The 14409-nt window shown below is 45.9% G+C and overlaps 1 protein-coding gene across 1 annotated transcript in view; it reads left to right on the forward strand.

Annotated features, from left to right (window-relative positions):
• The window catches only part of ppp1r12a (protein phosphatase 1, regulatory subunit 12A), a 69735-nt gene that overhangs the window by 30068 nt on the left and 25258 nt on the right, over positions 1-14409 (forward strand). The window contains 8 exon segments of the mRNA XM_080851316.1: positions 3328-3446; positions 9557-9716; positions 10619-10763; positions 11147-11221; positions 11396-11487; positions 11943-12100; positions 12459-12586; positions 13283-13327. Coding sequence (XP_080707442.1) covers positions 3328-3446; positions 9557-9716; positions 10619-10763; positions 11147-11221; positions 11396-11487; positions 11943-12100; positions 12459-12586; positions 13283-13327 — 922 coding nt within the window.

Below are 14409 nucleotides of genomic sequence, written 5' to 3' on the forward strand. Positions count from 1 at the left end.
ATCTCAATATAAGAGTAATAACACTAGGTTAGAAAAGCATTTTTTGCAGTGTGGTCCTCTTTGTGCCTCCGTTTTTTTGGGGGGTCAATGGGTTTGAGTTTGATTAGCTCATCCAGGTGTTGAGTCATTGGTCATGCATGCATTACAAACACACGTTATTGTTGCGCATTCGGTTCCCAATGTAGATTTTGAAAACGTTAGGCTTCACTGCAGTCTTATGACGATAACTGGTCTGGAAGTCACTGCGAAGTACACGTTCACGTTGCCTAATCCACTCGTAGAAGCCCATCCAAGTAAGCCATCTGAATAACTATGTGCGGCTCCTGAGTGTTTCGATGCTACCTTGGCGGGCCTCCCACGTCCTCTGGCATGGCTGGATGCAAAGCGTAGGCCTTAGGCTCGGGTCCAGCTCTATTAGTGACCTCTGTCCGCATACACACATACACAGCCTCTCTAGTGATGGATGGTCCCCAGTTTATGCTTTCTCTTATTCTCTCCCTCTGCCCTTGATTCCCAGCCCCTTTGCAATACATCAATATCCTATATAAATGGTGGACACAGTGAGGTATTGGATCAATGGTTTGTTTTAGACCTTTTTTTTTTTTTTTTTTTAATGAAGTGTGTAATGGGCAAGTTGATACCCTCAGGAGGTCGTGGGTTGTCATGCATGTAATGATGTTCCTCCCACACATCTTTTAGAAGGGTCACCTATACTCTCCAGAAGCCCTCTGACCGTCAGCCGTGGGTCTGGGATTATCGATTGCAATCAATGATGCATTTCTTTGCTCTGCTCACTCTTGCAAATCATATATAAATGTATTTTGAGGTGGTTCCGTTGTAACATAGAGTAGAATAAAACCGCACTCTCAAGATTTTCTCATTGCTATTTAGACCAGTTTATTTCCAGACGCGTTTAAGCCATGGTCCGTTGTAACAACCTGACCAAAGGTTTAATTTGAATTGAAGCCTAATTTTAAAGGCAGGAGATCTGAAACAGTACTATAACAAAAAATCATCTGAAAGCAAGTGACCTTTCTTGCATATGGTCCATCAGCTGTCAGGAATGGTAACACTGAAGACGGACATTCTACAGTTGTATGTGCTTGCCTGGGGTCAGCCATCCAAAAAGATAAACTCACTTACTGAGAAAAGGGTGATGAGGCTGACAAACATTCTGATACGATGATGGTCTTTCTCAAAACCTGAGTTTGAGAAGTGCCAACTGCGTGGACAAGCAGGTTTAAAAAAACGAATGTGCCCTTGTTGTCTGGATGTGATTATTCATTCTTGTGATTGACTGCATGGACAGCTGATGGGTTGAACTGACAGCACAGCAGTGTCCACCTCGACCCACAGTAAGTGGGGGGTAATATCCCTCAGATCTCTGTAGCTATAACACCAAGTAGTGAGGTCAAGTATGGCTTTCTTTTGTTGAGAGAGAGAGAAGTCACTGAGGTGTGTGTTTTATTTGGGATGAAACTGGAGTTTTGATATTGAGTTGCATCCACAGTTAATCTAGAGTCAGAAGGGTACCTTTCAAGAGAACAGAAGACGCCTGAGATTTTTTATCAGTGGACATTCAAAGCTCCGCTGAACCTGTTCTGTGTTCCTTTGCCACTCATTGTTCAGGGTACTGGGAGGGTGGTGCTCTGACCTTAAAATGTCAACACATTATGTTTCAGAAGCCCATTATAATTGTCCTATCAGGAAGAAAAATATATTACTGTCAAATGTAATGAAGTGATGTGTGGGCATGAACTTCTCGGCTGCATTGATTCTTCTTTTAATTACACTCTTGTGAGGTTTCCGTCCTGACACTGTAACTCAAAAGTCGTAATCAAGACTTGGCTTCTTAAAAGCCACTGTGGCTCACCCCCCAGGCTAAATAAACATGTCACAGTCAAAACTAAATGTCTCCAGCCTTGCTAGCCTGAGTTTAATTATTATCAGTGAGTGGCGCTCCACACTTGTCTCCTATTGTGCCATTAACTCCCATTACCAGAGGCTGGTGACTCCACCCTATTGTTCAGGAAGACAAGGGCTGGCTTGTTCCAGAGCGGTACAATGGGACGATGGAGAGGTGAAGTGAAAAGGCTTGACTTATCCACTCACCGAATGGAGTGCCGTCGTCCTCAGGAGGCCACACTGTGGATCAGCGAATGTCCTCTGGTAGCATGGCAGGCATACACATGTAGGTTAACTCCTCCCTGCCCCTCTAGTAGGGAATATACTGCTGGAAGGGAGCCTTCAAAAGCCCCAATACCAATACCACAGCCTTTACCCCAATCAGGGTGGCCCACCAACCACAAAGCCTGTGGGACTTGTAAAGAAACCCGAAATAGGATTGGCTGAATGCTAATGTGAAAGAATATATACCTTTGGTTTTGTGGACCCTGGCTTTTTGAGGAACTTTTTTCTGAAATGTCTGTTTTTTTTTTTTTTAAAGTGGCGTGTCTGAAATGAAAAGGGACTGCTCACTCCCCACATCAGCGACTAGGCTAATTGTTAACAGCCTCAAGTCGGTATGCGTGTTTTTCAGTTCGAGCACCAGTTTCCCTGAGCACTAGTCATCTCGGAGAGCAGGCTTAGGGGAAAGACATTTTTGAGTGCTAAGAGTGCTTAGCTTAACAGGCTGAGAGGCTAATTATGCTGCACTGGATGTGAGCAGCTGAGCATCGAAGGCATGTGTCGTCATGTTGCTAATCGCGTCTGAATGCTAATAAACATTTAGGGGACCTTCTGGGGCCGGTATAGGGTCAGTGGAGTTATATGTGTCAGGGTTTTTTTTTTTTTTTTTTTTTTTCTCTCTGAAGGTCAAACAGTCGGGCTAAGCTTTCCCCAGGGGGCAACAGCACTTCTTTATCACCAGATGGCATGCACGGTGTTGTCAGCCCAAGCTGCTAGCCAGTAATTTGAAGCAAAAGCACACACTGACTTGCTCTATGGTATGCATTTTATTGACAGCGGTCTAGGCCCCGTCATTTACCTGCAGTAACTGTTGCATTCTTGGGTCAAGCCTTCACCAAATAGTTTTGAATTTCAAATGTTGGAAAGTGTGTTGGATGTAGCAAACTACTCATGGGATGGATAACGCACATCACGTATATAGTACACACTTAGTGTGTGTTCTCAATGTTTTGAAAGAAAAAGCTTACTCTTCTTCAGTCTCACCACAAAATAGACAAGCAAAGTCCCCCCCCCCCCCCCCTCCCCCTTACCTGCTTGCTTGCTTTTTTGGCCCATTAAACACATTTCAAGGGTGTATAATAGCGTGTGTAGAGCTTGAGTGAATTAAGCCGTATTAACCTCGTGCTTCTGCCTCTTCAGGTATCTAATCAGTCAGGGTGCAAGTGTGGGCGTCGTCAACAGTGAAGGCGAGACGCCATTGGACATTGCAGAGGAGGAGGCCATGGAGGAACTTCTGCAGAACGAGATCAACCGACAAGGTGACTGATACACAGACATCTTAGACAGACCATGGTGTATTAATACCACTCAGACGTTGGGTGACACTTTAAACCTAGACAGAATCGCTGTTGCCCAAGTGTGACTTATCATCTGTGTGTAACACATTTGTTCAGGTTTGGTCATTGATAGCCATGTCAGGAAGGGACAGGGGCGGGTCCTATTTGCACAGGATCGCGGTGCGTGCAGCCAGCCAGCCAGGCCACTGTGCCCTGCAGTCATATCAGACAGCCAAGCTTTGGCAGCCTTCCATTACTCCAGCATTCGCAAACACCAGCAAGCATAGAATACAAGTTCCACTTGTCTCTCTTTCTCTCTGTCTCTCTTTCTCTCTGTCTCTCTCTCTCTCTCTCTCTCTCTCTCTCTCTCTCTCTCTCTTTCTCTCTCTTTCTCTCTGTCTCTCTCTGTGTCTCTCTCTCTGATTCTCTCCTTTTTTGCTCCCTCTCTCTCTCGCTCTCTCTCTGTCACTCTCTCTCTGATTTTCTCCCTCTCTCTCTCTCTGATTCTCTCCTTTTTTGCTCCCTCTGTCTCTCTCTTTCTGTCTCTCTCTCTCTCTCTGATTCTCTTATTCTCTCCTTTTTTGCTCTCTCTCTCTCTCTTATCCTCTCTAATCCCTACTGTTATACCACGCTGTGTACATCATGTCCAGGTATGTCATGCGTGTGCCGTCATACAGGATTTAAGAAATCGAGCGAACGCAACAATGGCGTGACCAAAACCCCCACACTCACCCCCGGTCGGCTCTTGCTTGGCTGCGTACTTGGGCCCGGTTACATAATGGGAGGGGTAGAAATGTGATCCACTTCACTTGGGACCTTTTGTGATGATACTAAACTGGATGGGAGGCTTTTTTTCTATTTTTGGCCGCGGCCATTCTTGAGTTGATGAAATGAAGCTGTGCCGTTGGTTGAAAGGCTTTGTTCAGACATGCGGCGATGGCCCCGGGCCCTGTAGGACTCCTCTTCTCATGCAGCCCAAGCAGTGGGAGGTGATGGGCCGTAGCCTTTGTGGCGTGGCAGGGGGCTGAGCCGCCGGATTTGCCCGGGCCTTTCCTCGCTTCTCCCTTACGTCTGTGGGAGAAGGTTTTTTTTTTTTTTTTTTTTTTACAGGCCCTGACCACTTGACATTGCTAGAAAGTGTTACAGAGGGACGCCTTCCCTACAGTACACCGTCACCCCCTGAAGCTGTCTATGGAAACGTTGCGCAACACGCACGTTAAAGTGTAGGTTTTCCTTCCAGCTCTGAGGCTGATTCGGCTAACACCCACTGCATCATTTTGAAAAATGCTCTCAAAGGTGGGAAAGGTTTGAAGGGGTGTGCAGGGAGGGAGGGACCGAGTGTTGACTCCGTTTGAATGTATGTATGGTGTATCCTGACGTAGATACGTACCAACCAGTCGGCGTCTACGTCAGCATTTGCCTTGGATGACTTTTAATGTTGTTAAAGCCATGTGTTGAGCCATTTCAAATTGGTGTGTTTCATCACAGTAAACTCATAGTTTACAGCAACAACAAAAAACACTCATTTAAATGTACACTACCACTTTGAAATACTGTACATTTTCATGAGTTTGTGTGCAGGCAGGTTTGGGAGTCGCGAATCCCTGCATTAATATAAGACCCCCCTCCAAGCTTGCCATCTCAGGTTTCTTCTGAGAAGCACAGAGGGAAGGAAGGGGGCTCTCCATCTGTCACAGCTTGTTTGCACAGATAGAGCCCTGTAAGTGGGGTAACACAGAAGCAAGGCTGCGCTCCCTGAGGTAACCTGAACCTGACCCTCGTATGTCGGAAGGAGTCAAGGGCAGGAGCTCCGGGATCTGGGACTAGGTTTGTTTGGTCTACTGTGGTCAGGGCAGATCCCTCAACACGCCACAAGTCTAGAGGGTTTTTAGGATGCAGTGCTAATATTCCCAGCCTGCCGTTTGTTAGCATGTAGCATTCCTTAAAAGTGTATTATATAACTACCGTGGCTTAACCCACACCCAAAGGGAATCAAGCACATCCTAGCCAATGGCAGCTGTCAGGTTTTATTTGTGGAGATTGACGGCCACAGTGTGGCTTCGAGGTTGTGACTGCATGCAGCTTGCAGCATGCAACCACCCTCTAGCCTTTGCTGAAAGACGAACTCCACTGTAGTCATTTCTTGAAGACTGCAGAATTTGTAGAATAACTAGCGGACTTTTCTTCCTTCCTTTATTGTTTTCTTTTACTAAATCCCATCTGCGGCAGTGTTGCCGAAAGACGAACTCTACTGTAGTAATTTCTTGAAGACTGCAGAATTTGTAGAATAACTTAGCGGACTTTTCTCCCTTCTTTTTTCTTTCCTTTTTCTAAATCCCATCTGCGGCAGTGTTCTGATGGGAATGCGTTTAAACAGGTCAGGACGGATACTCCTCAAGTTTATTTGATTCAAGTCTATTTGAGGCCGAAGCACGCACTGATGGGTCAGCAAGCGGAGCTGTGTGAGCATTGCACAGAAAGGCCCATATAGAGCCTGATTGCCCTGCTGCTGCTGCCGCCGATCCTATTACAATATAGAGATAGAGCCCTATTCTCCGCCGTCGGAGATGTTGTTACATAACAGCGTTGTGTAATGCCCCTCTGCGCCAGTAATGTGATTTGCCTCTCTTGTCTTGTGCTCCACTCTGAGCGAGACCCCAGTCACGGGGTTAAATTCATCGAGGACGGACGGACAACAGTTCCCCCCCACGACCCACTCGACCTTTATTCCCTTCTGTGGGGCGGCTCACCACTGGAGGAGGTCAGGTGACTGGGCCTCCTGCCATCCTCACCCCCCCCAACCCCCACCCCCACCACCTCTCCCTCCAAAATGGTCCAGACCATGATTCAGTGTCTTGTTAAATGTGGTGATGATGGGAAGGCCTTTTCCCACGCTGTAAACTTCTGCTTTTATTTGAGGGTCTTTTCTTAGAGGGCTTGTTTTGTTACGTTTCCTTCCTGCTAGTTTTAATGTAGATTGGACGTGGCCAAAGACACACATTTGGACTGAGAAGGCCTGAACAGAGGCCGGTGGCAGAAAGAGGGCGTGATTATCAGTCAGCTTTTGGGGTTGCTGGCTTTTTTGTCTTGTTTACTTTCACAGGGATGCCTTTATGCACTGGCCCAGGGTGCAAGGTTTTCTGTTGTAAAACCAGCTTTGAATGTGGGCCATATTACCCAAGGAGCTGCTATTTTGTGGTCTTGCGGAGGTCAATTAGTCTTCCTGCTTTTTATAGACCCAGCATGTGCTCCAGCTGAGGCCTTTTGTTCTACCTGTTTTGCTTGTTACATGCAGTAATGGGGCCCTTTGTAATTCCGCAAAGAGAAAAGGCCATTATGACATCCAGTTGTTACGGAGAGCACTAATGACCCTGAACAACAAGAGAGGGTTGACTGAGATCAGTGTCTTGCCCTCAAGGCCCCCTGTCCTCTGCTACACAGGGCCGTGTATTCGCTGGGACGACCAGTGACCTCATGGTACGACTGCAGTTTTGCTGAGTAGCCTTCTAACAGTGCTTCTCTTAATGTTTTTATATAACTGTCTGAACTCTCCCACAGTGCTGGGTGCAGGCTGGCTATCGCAGTGGAATAAAGGGACTAATTGAAACCCATTACGGGAGCACAGTGTAAACCACTGTAATGGCGTCATGTGCGTAGAACTTAAGGCCATGGTTCTTATGAGCCTTGTGGCCGCTATTCCGTGTGACTTGAACTCTGACCTCATTTGGAAGCTCAACTGGGATCGATCTAGTCCTGGGTTTGCCTCTACAGCTCGGAATAACCTCTCCGGTGCATTAATTTGACCGGAAATTGTCAACAGTGTGCTGGGTAGGAAAGCTACCATTCCCTTGGTGATTCTATAGATTCTTTACTATATTAAACCTTTTGAAAACTGAGTGTCATTTGTATACAGAGTCAGTATTAATTTGTTGTGCCAGTTGAAATAATCCACGTGCACCGCCAAGTAAACAATAAATCTGTTTGTAATTATGATATCAATCAGTTTTTCAATTCAATATCTTTACATAATTCAGTTCAGTAGCTATAATAAAGTTAGGCTGTTTGCTTTGAAATTTCAAGCCAAACTTTCAGCGCTGCATCTCATAGAGGATTGAGTTGAATCTGAGCATTCCTTGACTTTTTATTTTTTCTTCTTCTTCTTTTTTCCCCTGCTTGAATTTCTTCCCACGATTGAAGTGCATACTATGCACAACCCTTGCTCTGTCAGTGAATTTGTGCAGGAATGTTTAGCTGACTGAACAGCGTCCCTATCATTCCCTCTGCTCCCTGCTTTTGGCAAAGGGCCCGTAGCCTCACACAAGTTAACCACTCCCTAGCCAACCTGACAGTCAACAAGAATCACTTTCAAAAGTGCTGCAGGTCATTACCACGATGTTGTTCGTCCACAGTGTTGTAATTAAATGAACTCACACATGACAAATGGTATTGGATTAATGTTACAGATTGCTATTGTTTTATTTTTTGCCTGAAGCAGGAAGAAGTGATTCTGTAGTTCTCCATAGATTTGGTTTGATTATGTGTACGTGTTCCGTTCAAGTACTGTGATGGTAAAACTGTTATGTTGTGTGTCACTGTTGCCTTCAGGATTTGCCTTGAAGTCTTTTTCCCTTTCCATTTTCTCCTTTCTGTTGGCGGGGTGTATTGAAATGCCAAAAATTCAACTTAAGTATACTTCATATGTCTTTAACCCCCCTTTTTTTAAAGGCCTGCATCTTGGCACAGATCCTTATGTGTCATTTCCAGAAAGAATTCAGTCTCTCTCAACGGTTCAAACAGGCTAGAATTGGAGCCATGTTTTAAAACTGTACCTGCAGCTGAAATGTTGGCTTTAGGCCCAGAGAGCCTTGGACTGTTTACGTAGTTCTGCACGGTCAATTCCAGGCAGAAGGCGCTGCGCCTCTGCAGCTGCCAGACGACCTGCATTTAAGCCCTCGCTGCAGTCTGTGATGGACAAGACGGCGCATGCCTGAACGCGCTACAACCATATATAGCATAGCTCCATTGACCTAGTTACCAGACTTACCTGTCCTCTGAAAGAGACTTTTTCTTTTTTTTTTTCTCCTGTTGAAAAGAAAAACAAATAGTTTCAAGAAATTTCAAAATCGAGCAGTTTTAAGAAATGCCACAACAGGCAGAGTTTGGAAACGAGGTCAGACTCTCAACGCCTCCCTCCGGTGTGCCGTCGAGCGCTGGGCTGCTACTTACCAAAAAATCCCCCAGATTGTGCCCTTATGGGACTGCTGTTGGAATTAGGAGTGAGGGAGACGGTGCTAGTTTTTGTAGAACAGGTTTTTTTTTTGTCATGCTCTCAATGAAGCTGTGAAGGTTACCCAGACAGCCCCTATTGTACTATGCAAAGGATATAGCTGAGGATTGTAAGGGAGTAGTGGCTGTTAACTTAACCTTTGACTACTCAATGGTTGGCATTTGCTTATTCCCATAACATGTTTTTAATCTGAGGCAAGCCAACTGCCTAAGACTGCTGACTCCAGTCTTAAACCGTATACAGACTGAGACAGCAGCTGTGAGCCGGGCCAGGTCTGATTTCTGCGTCGTAAGGCTTTTCAGTGGTCGCCTGCTCATCCTTTTTTGATTGCTCTCAAACGAGAGTGAGTGTCGAGCCCCTCGCATCCTGGCGTGAATTCCTAAACCGTGTGTTTGTGTGTGTGTGTGTGTGTGTGTGTGTGTGTGTGTGTGTGTGTGTGTGTGTGTGTGTGTGTGTGTGTGTGTGTGTGTGTGTGTGTGTGTGTGTGTGTGTGTGTGTGTGTGTGTGTGTGGGATGAGCCTGACGAACAGCATGTAGACCTGCATTTCGAGCAGAGCAGGCCTTGGGGCTTCTGATTCATTTTTTCCACCTTTCCCAGCTAAAACTTCATAGTTCCCAGAGGTTCAGTAAAAATATCATGCATGTTTCCTGGCCTTTGTTGAAGCGTCCCGCTTTGTAGGATTGTAAAGAAGATGTTAAACCTCAGGATCTGACCGTCTATTTCTCCCCCCACACCACCACCACCACCACCACCTCTCCCAACCCATCCACCTTTTTTTTTTTTTTTGTACATTTCTTTTGCCAGGAGTGGACATAGAGGCCGCCAGGAAAGAAGAGGAGAGAATCATGCTTCGAGACGCGCGGCAGTGGCTCAACAGCGGTCAGATCAACGACGTGCGGCACGCCAAGTCGGGAGGCACTGCGATGCACGTCGCCGCTGCCAAGGGATACACAGAGGTTTTAAAGTGAGTTCACTCGCCGGCCAAAGCAGGCTAATAAATCAAACCCCAGAGCATGTTGTTACTACTTTTTCAAAAAACTATCGGCCCGTCTTCCTTGTCCATGCTGGTTGTAATGACAAACATAGCAAGTGGAGGATGGAAAAGATTGCCATAATAAGGCTCTCGTCGCCTCCGTCTGCCATCTGCCTGACGAGCTGCGAGGATGGAGAACAGTTGCTCTTCCCAAGGCAGGCAGGCAGGCAGGCAGGCAGGCAGGCAGGCAGACAGGTAGGTTGTGTTTCCAATAGCATGTCTCCCGTCTATCACGGTTGCCTTTGAAAGCCTTTGCCAACTGCTATTGACTGACCGCCGTGCAACCCGACGGAGGCGCCCTGTCCATCTGGCACTGGGAGACTGTCCAAAAAGTCTAGCTCCACTCCACTCCACTCCACTGTACTGAAGAACTATAGTGACAAGGCAGCAAAACCTCCTGTTATATGCCTGTGAATTGGTGTGATATTGTTGATACTATACAAAAATGTATATTCCATTGGATTGGATTACAATCTACAGTCTACATAGTCTAGTTACAATCCTGTGTCTTCACGCTAAGGTTGCCCATCAGCCCCCATTCCTTTTTTTTGTGAGATGATGTGGTACCATACAGTGTCCACAACGTCAGGCCCTGGCCATCTGCAGTCAAGCTGACAGCAGCACCCATATATATATAAAAAAAAATAAGTTTTGCTCCGATCTCACGTCAATCTTTTCTCTTGTTCCCCCCGTCCCTTTTGTGTATTTTTTCGTGTATCAGGCTTTTAATCCAGTCATCTGCAGTCAAGCTCAGACAGCAGCACCCATATAAAAAATCACGTCAATCTTTTCTCTTGTTCCCCCCGCCCCTTTTATGTTTTTTCGTGTATCAGGCTTTTAATCCAGGCAGGATACGATGTAAATATTATAGACTTTGATGGCTGGAGCCCCCTCCATGCTGCAGCTCACTGGGGGAAAGAGGAGGCATGTAGAATACTCGTCGACCAGCTGTGCGACATGGACGTCATCAATAAAGTGGTATGTATGTATGTTTATTTTTCTCCTATACTCGCTTTTGTCCCTTGTACGTCGCTTTGGACAAAAGTGTCTGCTAAATGACTAAATGTAAATGTAGCAGATTACTTAGCAGTTATTTAGAGGCAAGTGAACTAGGAATGGGAGGATGTACTGTCCGCTGTGTGTCCCAGCACTGCTATCCCTACTTAGGCCTGGGTGGCTAGCCAGATGGTTTCTAGTGTTCCATTCTGAATAACCAGTATGCCTCTATGCGCTTGAGCAACGCACTTAACCCAGTTGGAAAGTTGTAATAGTTGTTGTACTATAAGTGTTTTGCCTTTGTTGGTTGCACCATGTCCATGGTAAAGGATTGACTTTGGAGAATGGTGTTTCTCTGCCCTCAGGGTCAAACAGCGTTTGATGTAGCTGATGAGGACGTTGTCAGCTATTTAGAGGAGCTGCATAAGAAACAGAATTTGGTAGGCCAGCTATCTTTTCTGTTTTTCCTTTTTTTTTTTTCCTCCTGAAGCATTCCATTAAAGTTTATGGAAAATAACCAGTTAACCGGTGGGGGATTGTTTTTTTTTTTAATGGAGAAATCTTCCTTGTGTGCAAATATATAAGTTAAAAGAACCTGTTCCCTGATGTTTCAGCTTTTGAGCGAGAAGAAGGATGTCAAGAAGTCACCTTTGATAGAAACTACAACCACTGGGGACAACAATCAGTCACTGAAACCACTGAAGAGGTAAGTAGTGTCCACCTGTGAGCTGGCTGGGCTGACCACTTGGAAAATGTGCAATCTTTTTTTCTCTCCCCTTTTTCTTTTTTTTGTTTTGTTCTAATCTTCTTTTGTAACATCCTGGAGTCGTGTCCTTGTCCAACCCTCTAGCTGAGGTTGATTGCATTATTATGCCTGAACAGAGCCGTGGGTCAATGAAGTTTCACCCTATTGTGTGTGTCTGTGTGTGTGTGTGTGTGTGTGTGTGTGTCTGTGTGTGTGTCTGTGTGTGTGTGTGTGTGTGTGTGTGTCTGTGTGTGTGTCTGTGTGTGTCTGTTTGTGTCTGTGTGTGTGTCTGTGTGTCTGTGTGTGTGTCTGTGTGTGTCTGTGTGTGTGTCTGTGTGTGTGTCTGTTTGTGTCTGTGTGTGTGTGTGTCTGCGTGTGTGTCTGTGTGTGTGTGTGTGTGTCTGCCGGCTTCTCAGCAAAGAGACTCTCCTGCTGGAGCCGGAGAAGCCTGCGCCACGCATCGAGACCCTGGAGCCGGAGAAGGTGGACGAAGAGGAGGAGGGCAAGAAGGACGAGTCTAGCTGCTCCAGTGAGGAAGAGGAGGAGGAAGACTCAGAGTCTGAAAATGAAGCAGGTCCGTGACACCCCCCCCCCATCCCCCTAAAAAAGATCATAAACTTATTTTCTGAATCAATTATCATTAAAAAAAAGTTCACAGTGTGCATATGCTTTAAGATAAGAAACTTTTATTAATCCCGTTAGGGAAATTCAGGTGTCATAGCAGCAGATTATGAGTTGAATAAAAGGGACAACAGAAATGGGAATCAAACATACACATAAAACATTAATAAATGTATCTATCTTACCATGGGCATACTATTCCAAATAAGTGCTACATATGAAAACGTTCCCTTAAGTCTCGACACCTGTAGGCTCTTATAATGACCGGCCCACCAGTCGCTGACCTTGTGTGTTATTTCCCCCCCATCTAGAGAAGAGTAAACCGGCTGCACCCGCCACCACCAACACCAACAACACAGCCCCAGTGCCCACCAGGGTCACCAGTCCCACCCCAGTCAGCCCCACCAACCAGGTGACCCCCACCTCGCCCACCAAGAAGGTACGTCCTCTTGCCCAACACCTTGCCTCTCTTTCCTATCTGTTCCCCCTAGAGGGTTTTCCAGCTAGCTTTGTCGTATCTAATGGCTTTTAGAAGGTTCTTTTTTAAGGGGGTGAAAGGGAGTTTATATTTGCCGAATATTATTAAAGTATGTTATACTGTCTCTCACCTCAAAGGGCTTTTAATGACAGGATGAGGTGCTTTGAATTACACACATTAGCAAACAAGCCTCCATGATCCGCTGTAATGACCTCCATGGTCAAGGTGTGACATCGGTTAGATAGCTACGAATGGGATTCTTAGACGTGTTATCTTTTTTTTTTTTTTTTTTTACATGCATATTAAGTGGCCAGGGAGTTGGTGCAGAGCCCAAATGCTCTCGCACAGCTGAGAGCTGCCGGCTGTCTCTTCCCCAAACCCGCAAAGAGTTAAGATCATTTGAAGAAGTCTGTGAGCAGCTCTTCAGCAAACATGGCAGTGTGGAGACAGAGACAGAAAGAGAGAGGGGTGGGGGGTGGTTAGGTGGGATGATATTCCTGGAAGTCAGCGCTGTGAGGTAGGCATTACTCTGAAGCACTAAGCTAAGCAGTCTGGGGCCAGTCTGGCGCTTGCTAGACCTCATCGGGCGGCAAAAAGTGACTCTTAAAATGGCACCCACAGCCATCCGTTTCCCTGTGTGTCTGCTGCCCCCTGCAGGAGACGGAGGCCTCTGCATCCGCTGAGGAGCTAACTGCAGAGGAGGCAAGTCCTCTTGAATATGAATGGAGAAGGTCACTCTCATTGCCGTGTGCATTCGTTTGTGATGTTCCCAATCCCCACCATCCTGTGTTTTTTGTGTGTGTGTGTGTGTGTGTGTGTGTGTGTGTGTGTGTTTGTGTGCGTTTGTGTGCGTGTGTGTGTGTGTGCTCTACTGGTCAACCAGCATCATTGTGAACATGTGCATCCATAGGCCACAACAGCATTGTTCACTTCTGTGTGTGTGTGTGCTTATGTTTCAGTGTGTTGGTTTGTATGCCCACATAAGTTGCAGATGCTTTTTTTTGACAGGGTGGATAGTGTTTTCTTTTTTGTTGTTTTGTTATTTATATGTAAAGATGCAGTCTGCGATTCAGGATTGGTTTCAGGAAAGGTTGTTAATAGTCGTGCTCAACAGCTTATCAAATGACCGCTCTCCCTTTGGTGTTCCTAAAGCACTGTGTAGGGTGGCTGAGATTGTCTATGGAGCAGTCCGAGCCACTTGTTTGTGTACAATGCGTACAGGAGGTAGAAAAGTTTAGTAATCAGAAAGTTGCTAGTTCGATTCCCTGTCGAAGTGTCCTTGAGCAAGGCACTGAACCCCTAATTGCTCCTGATGTGCAGTATGCCATCAGTCTAAAAAATTTAAAAAATAAATAAATAAATGTGTATACATCCTTGTAAGTCGCTTTGGATAAAAGTGTCTGCTAAAGGACGAATGTAAAATGTAAATGTAATGCGTATGAACACTGGAGCTTTTTGAGCGCAAACACTGAACGGACAGGTAGAGGTGAATTAAAAGTACATGGGATTAGAATGGCAGACTGCACCTTTTAATACAGTTGAATCATCTGGCCCCAGTGTGACATGATCACAGCAGCATTACCTAAGGCTGGATTTGACTTTGAAAAAAACCCAAGATCAGTACCTGATAGTCTGATTCTTCATGGGAGAAACCGCTTCAGTGCTCTTTGTTGCACCTGGGTTCTTCGAGTGGCTCATTTAATGGTGCCATACTGAGAGCTCGGCTGACGTGAACCCCCCCCCCCCCTCTACGCCCATGTCCCACTCACACACACAAATGATGT

This window comes from Sprattus sprattus (assembly GCF_963457725.1).
Source record: "Sprattus sprattus genome assembly, chromosome: 14".
Classification (NCBI taxonomy): domain Eukaryota; kingdom Metazoa; phylum Chordata; class Actinopteri; order Clupeiformes; family Clupeidae; genus Sprattus; species Sprattus sprattus.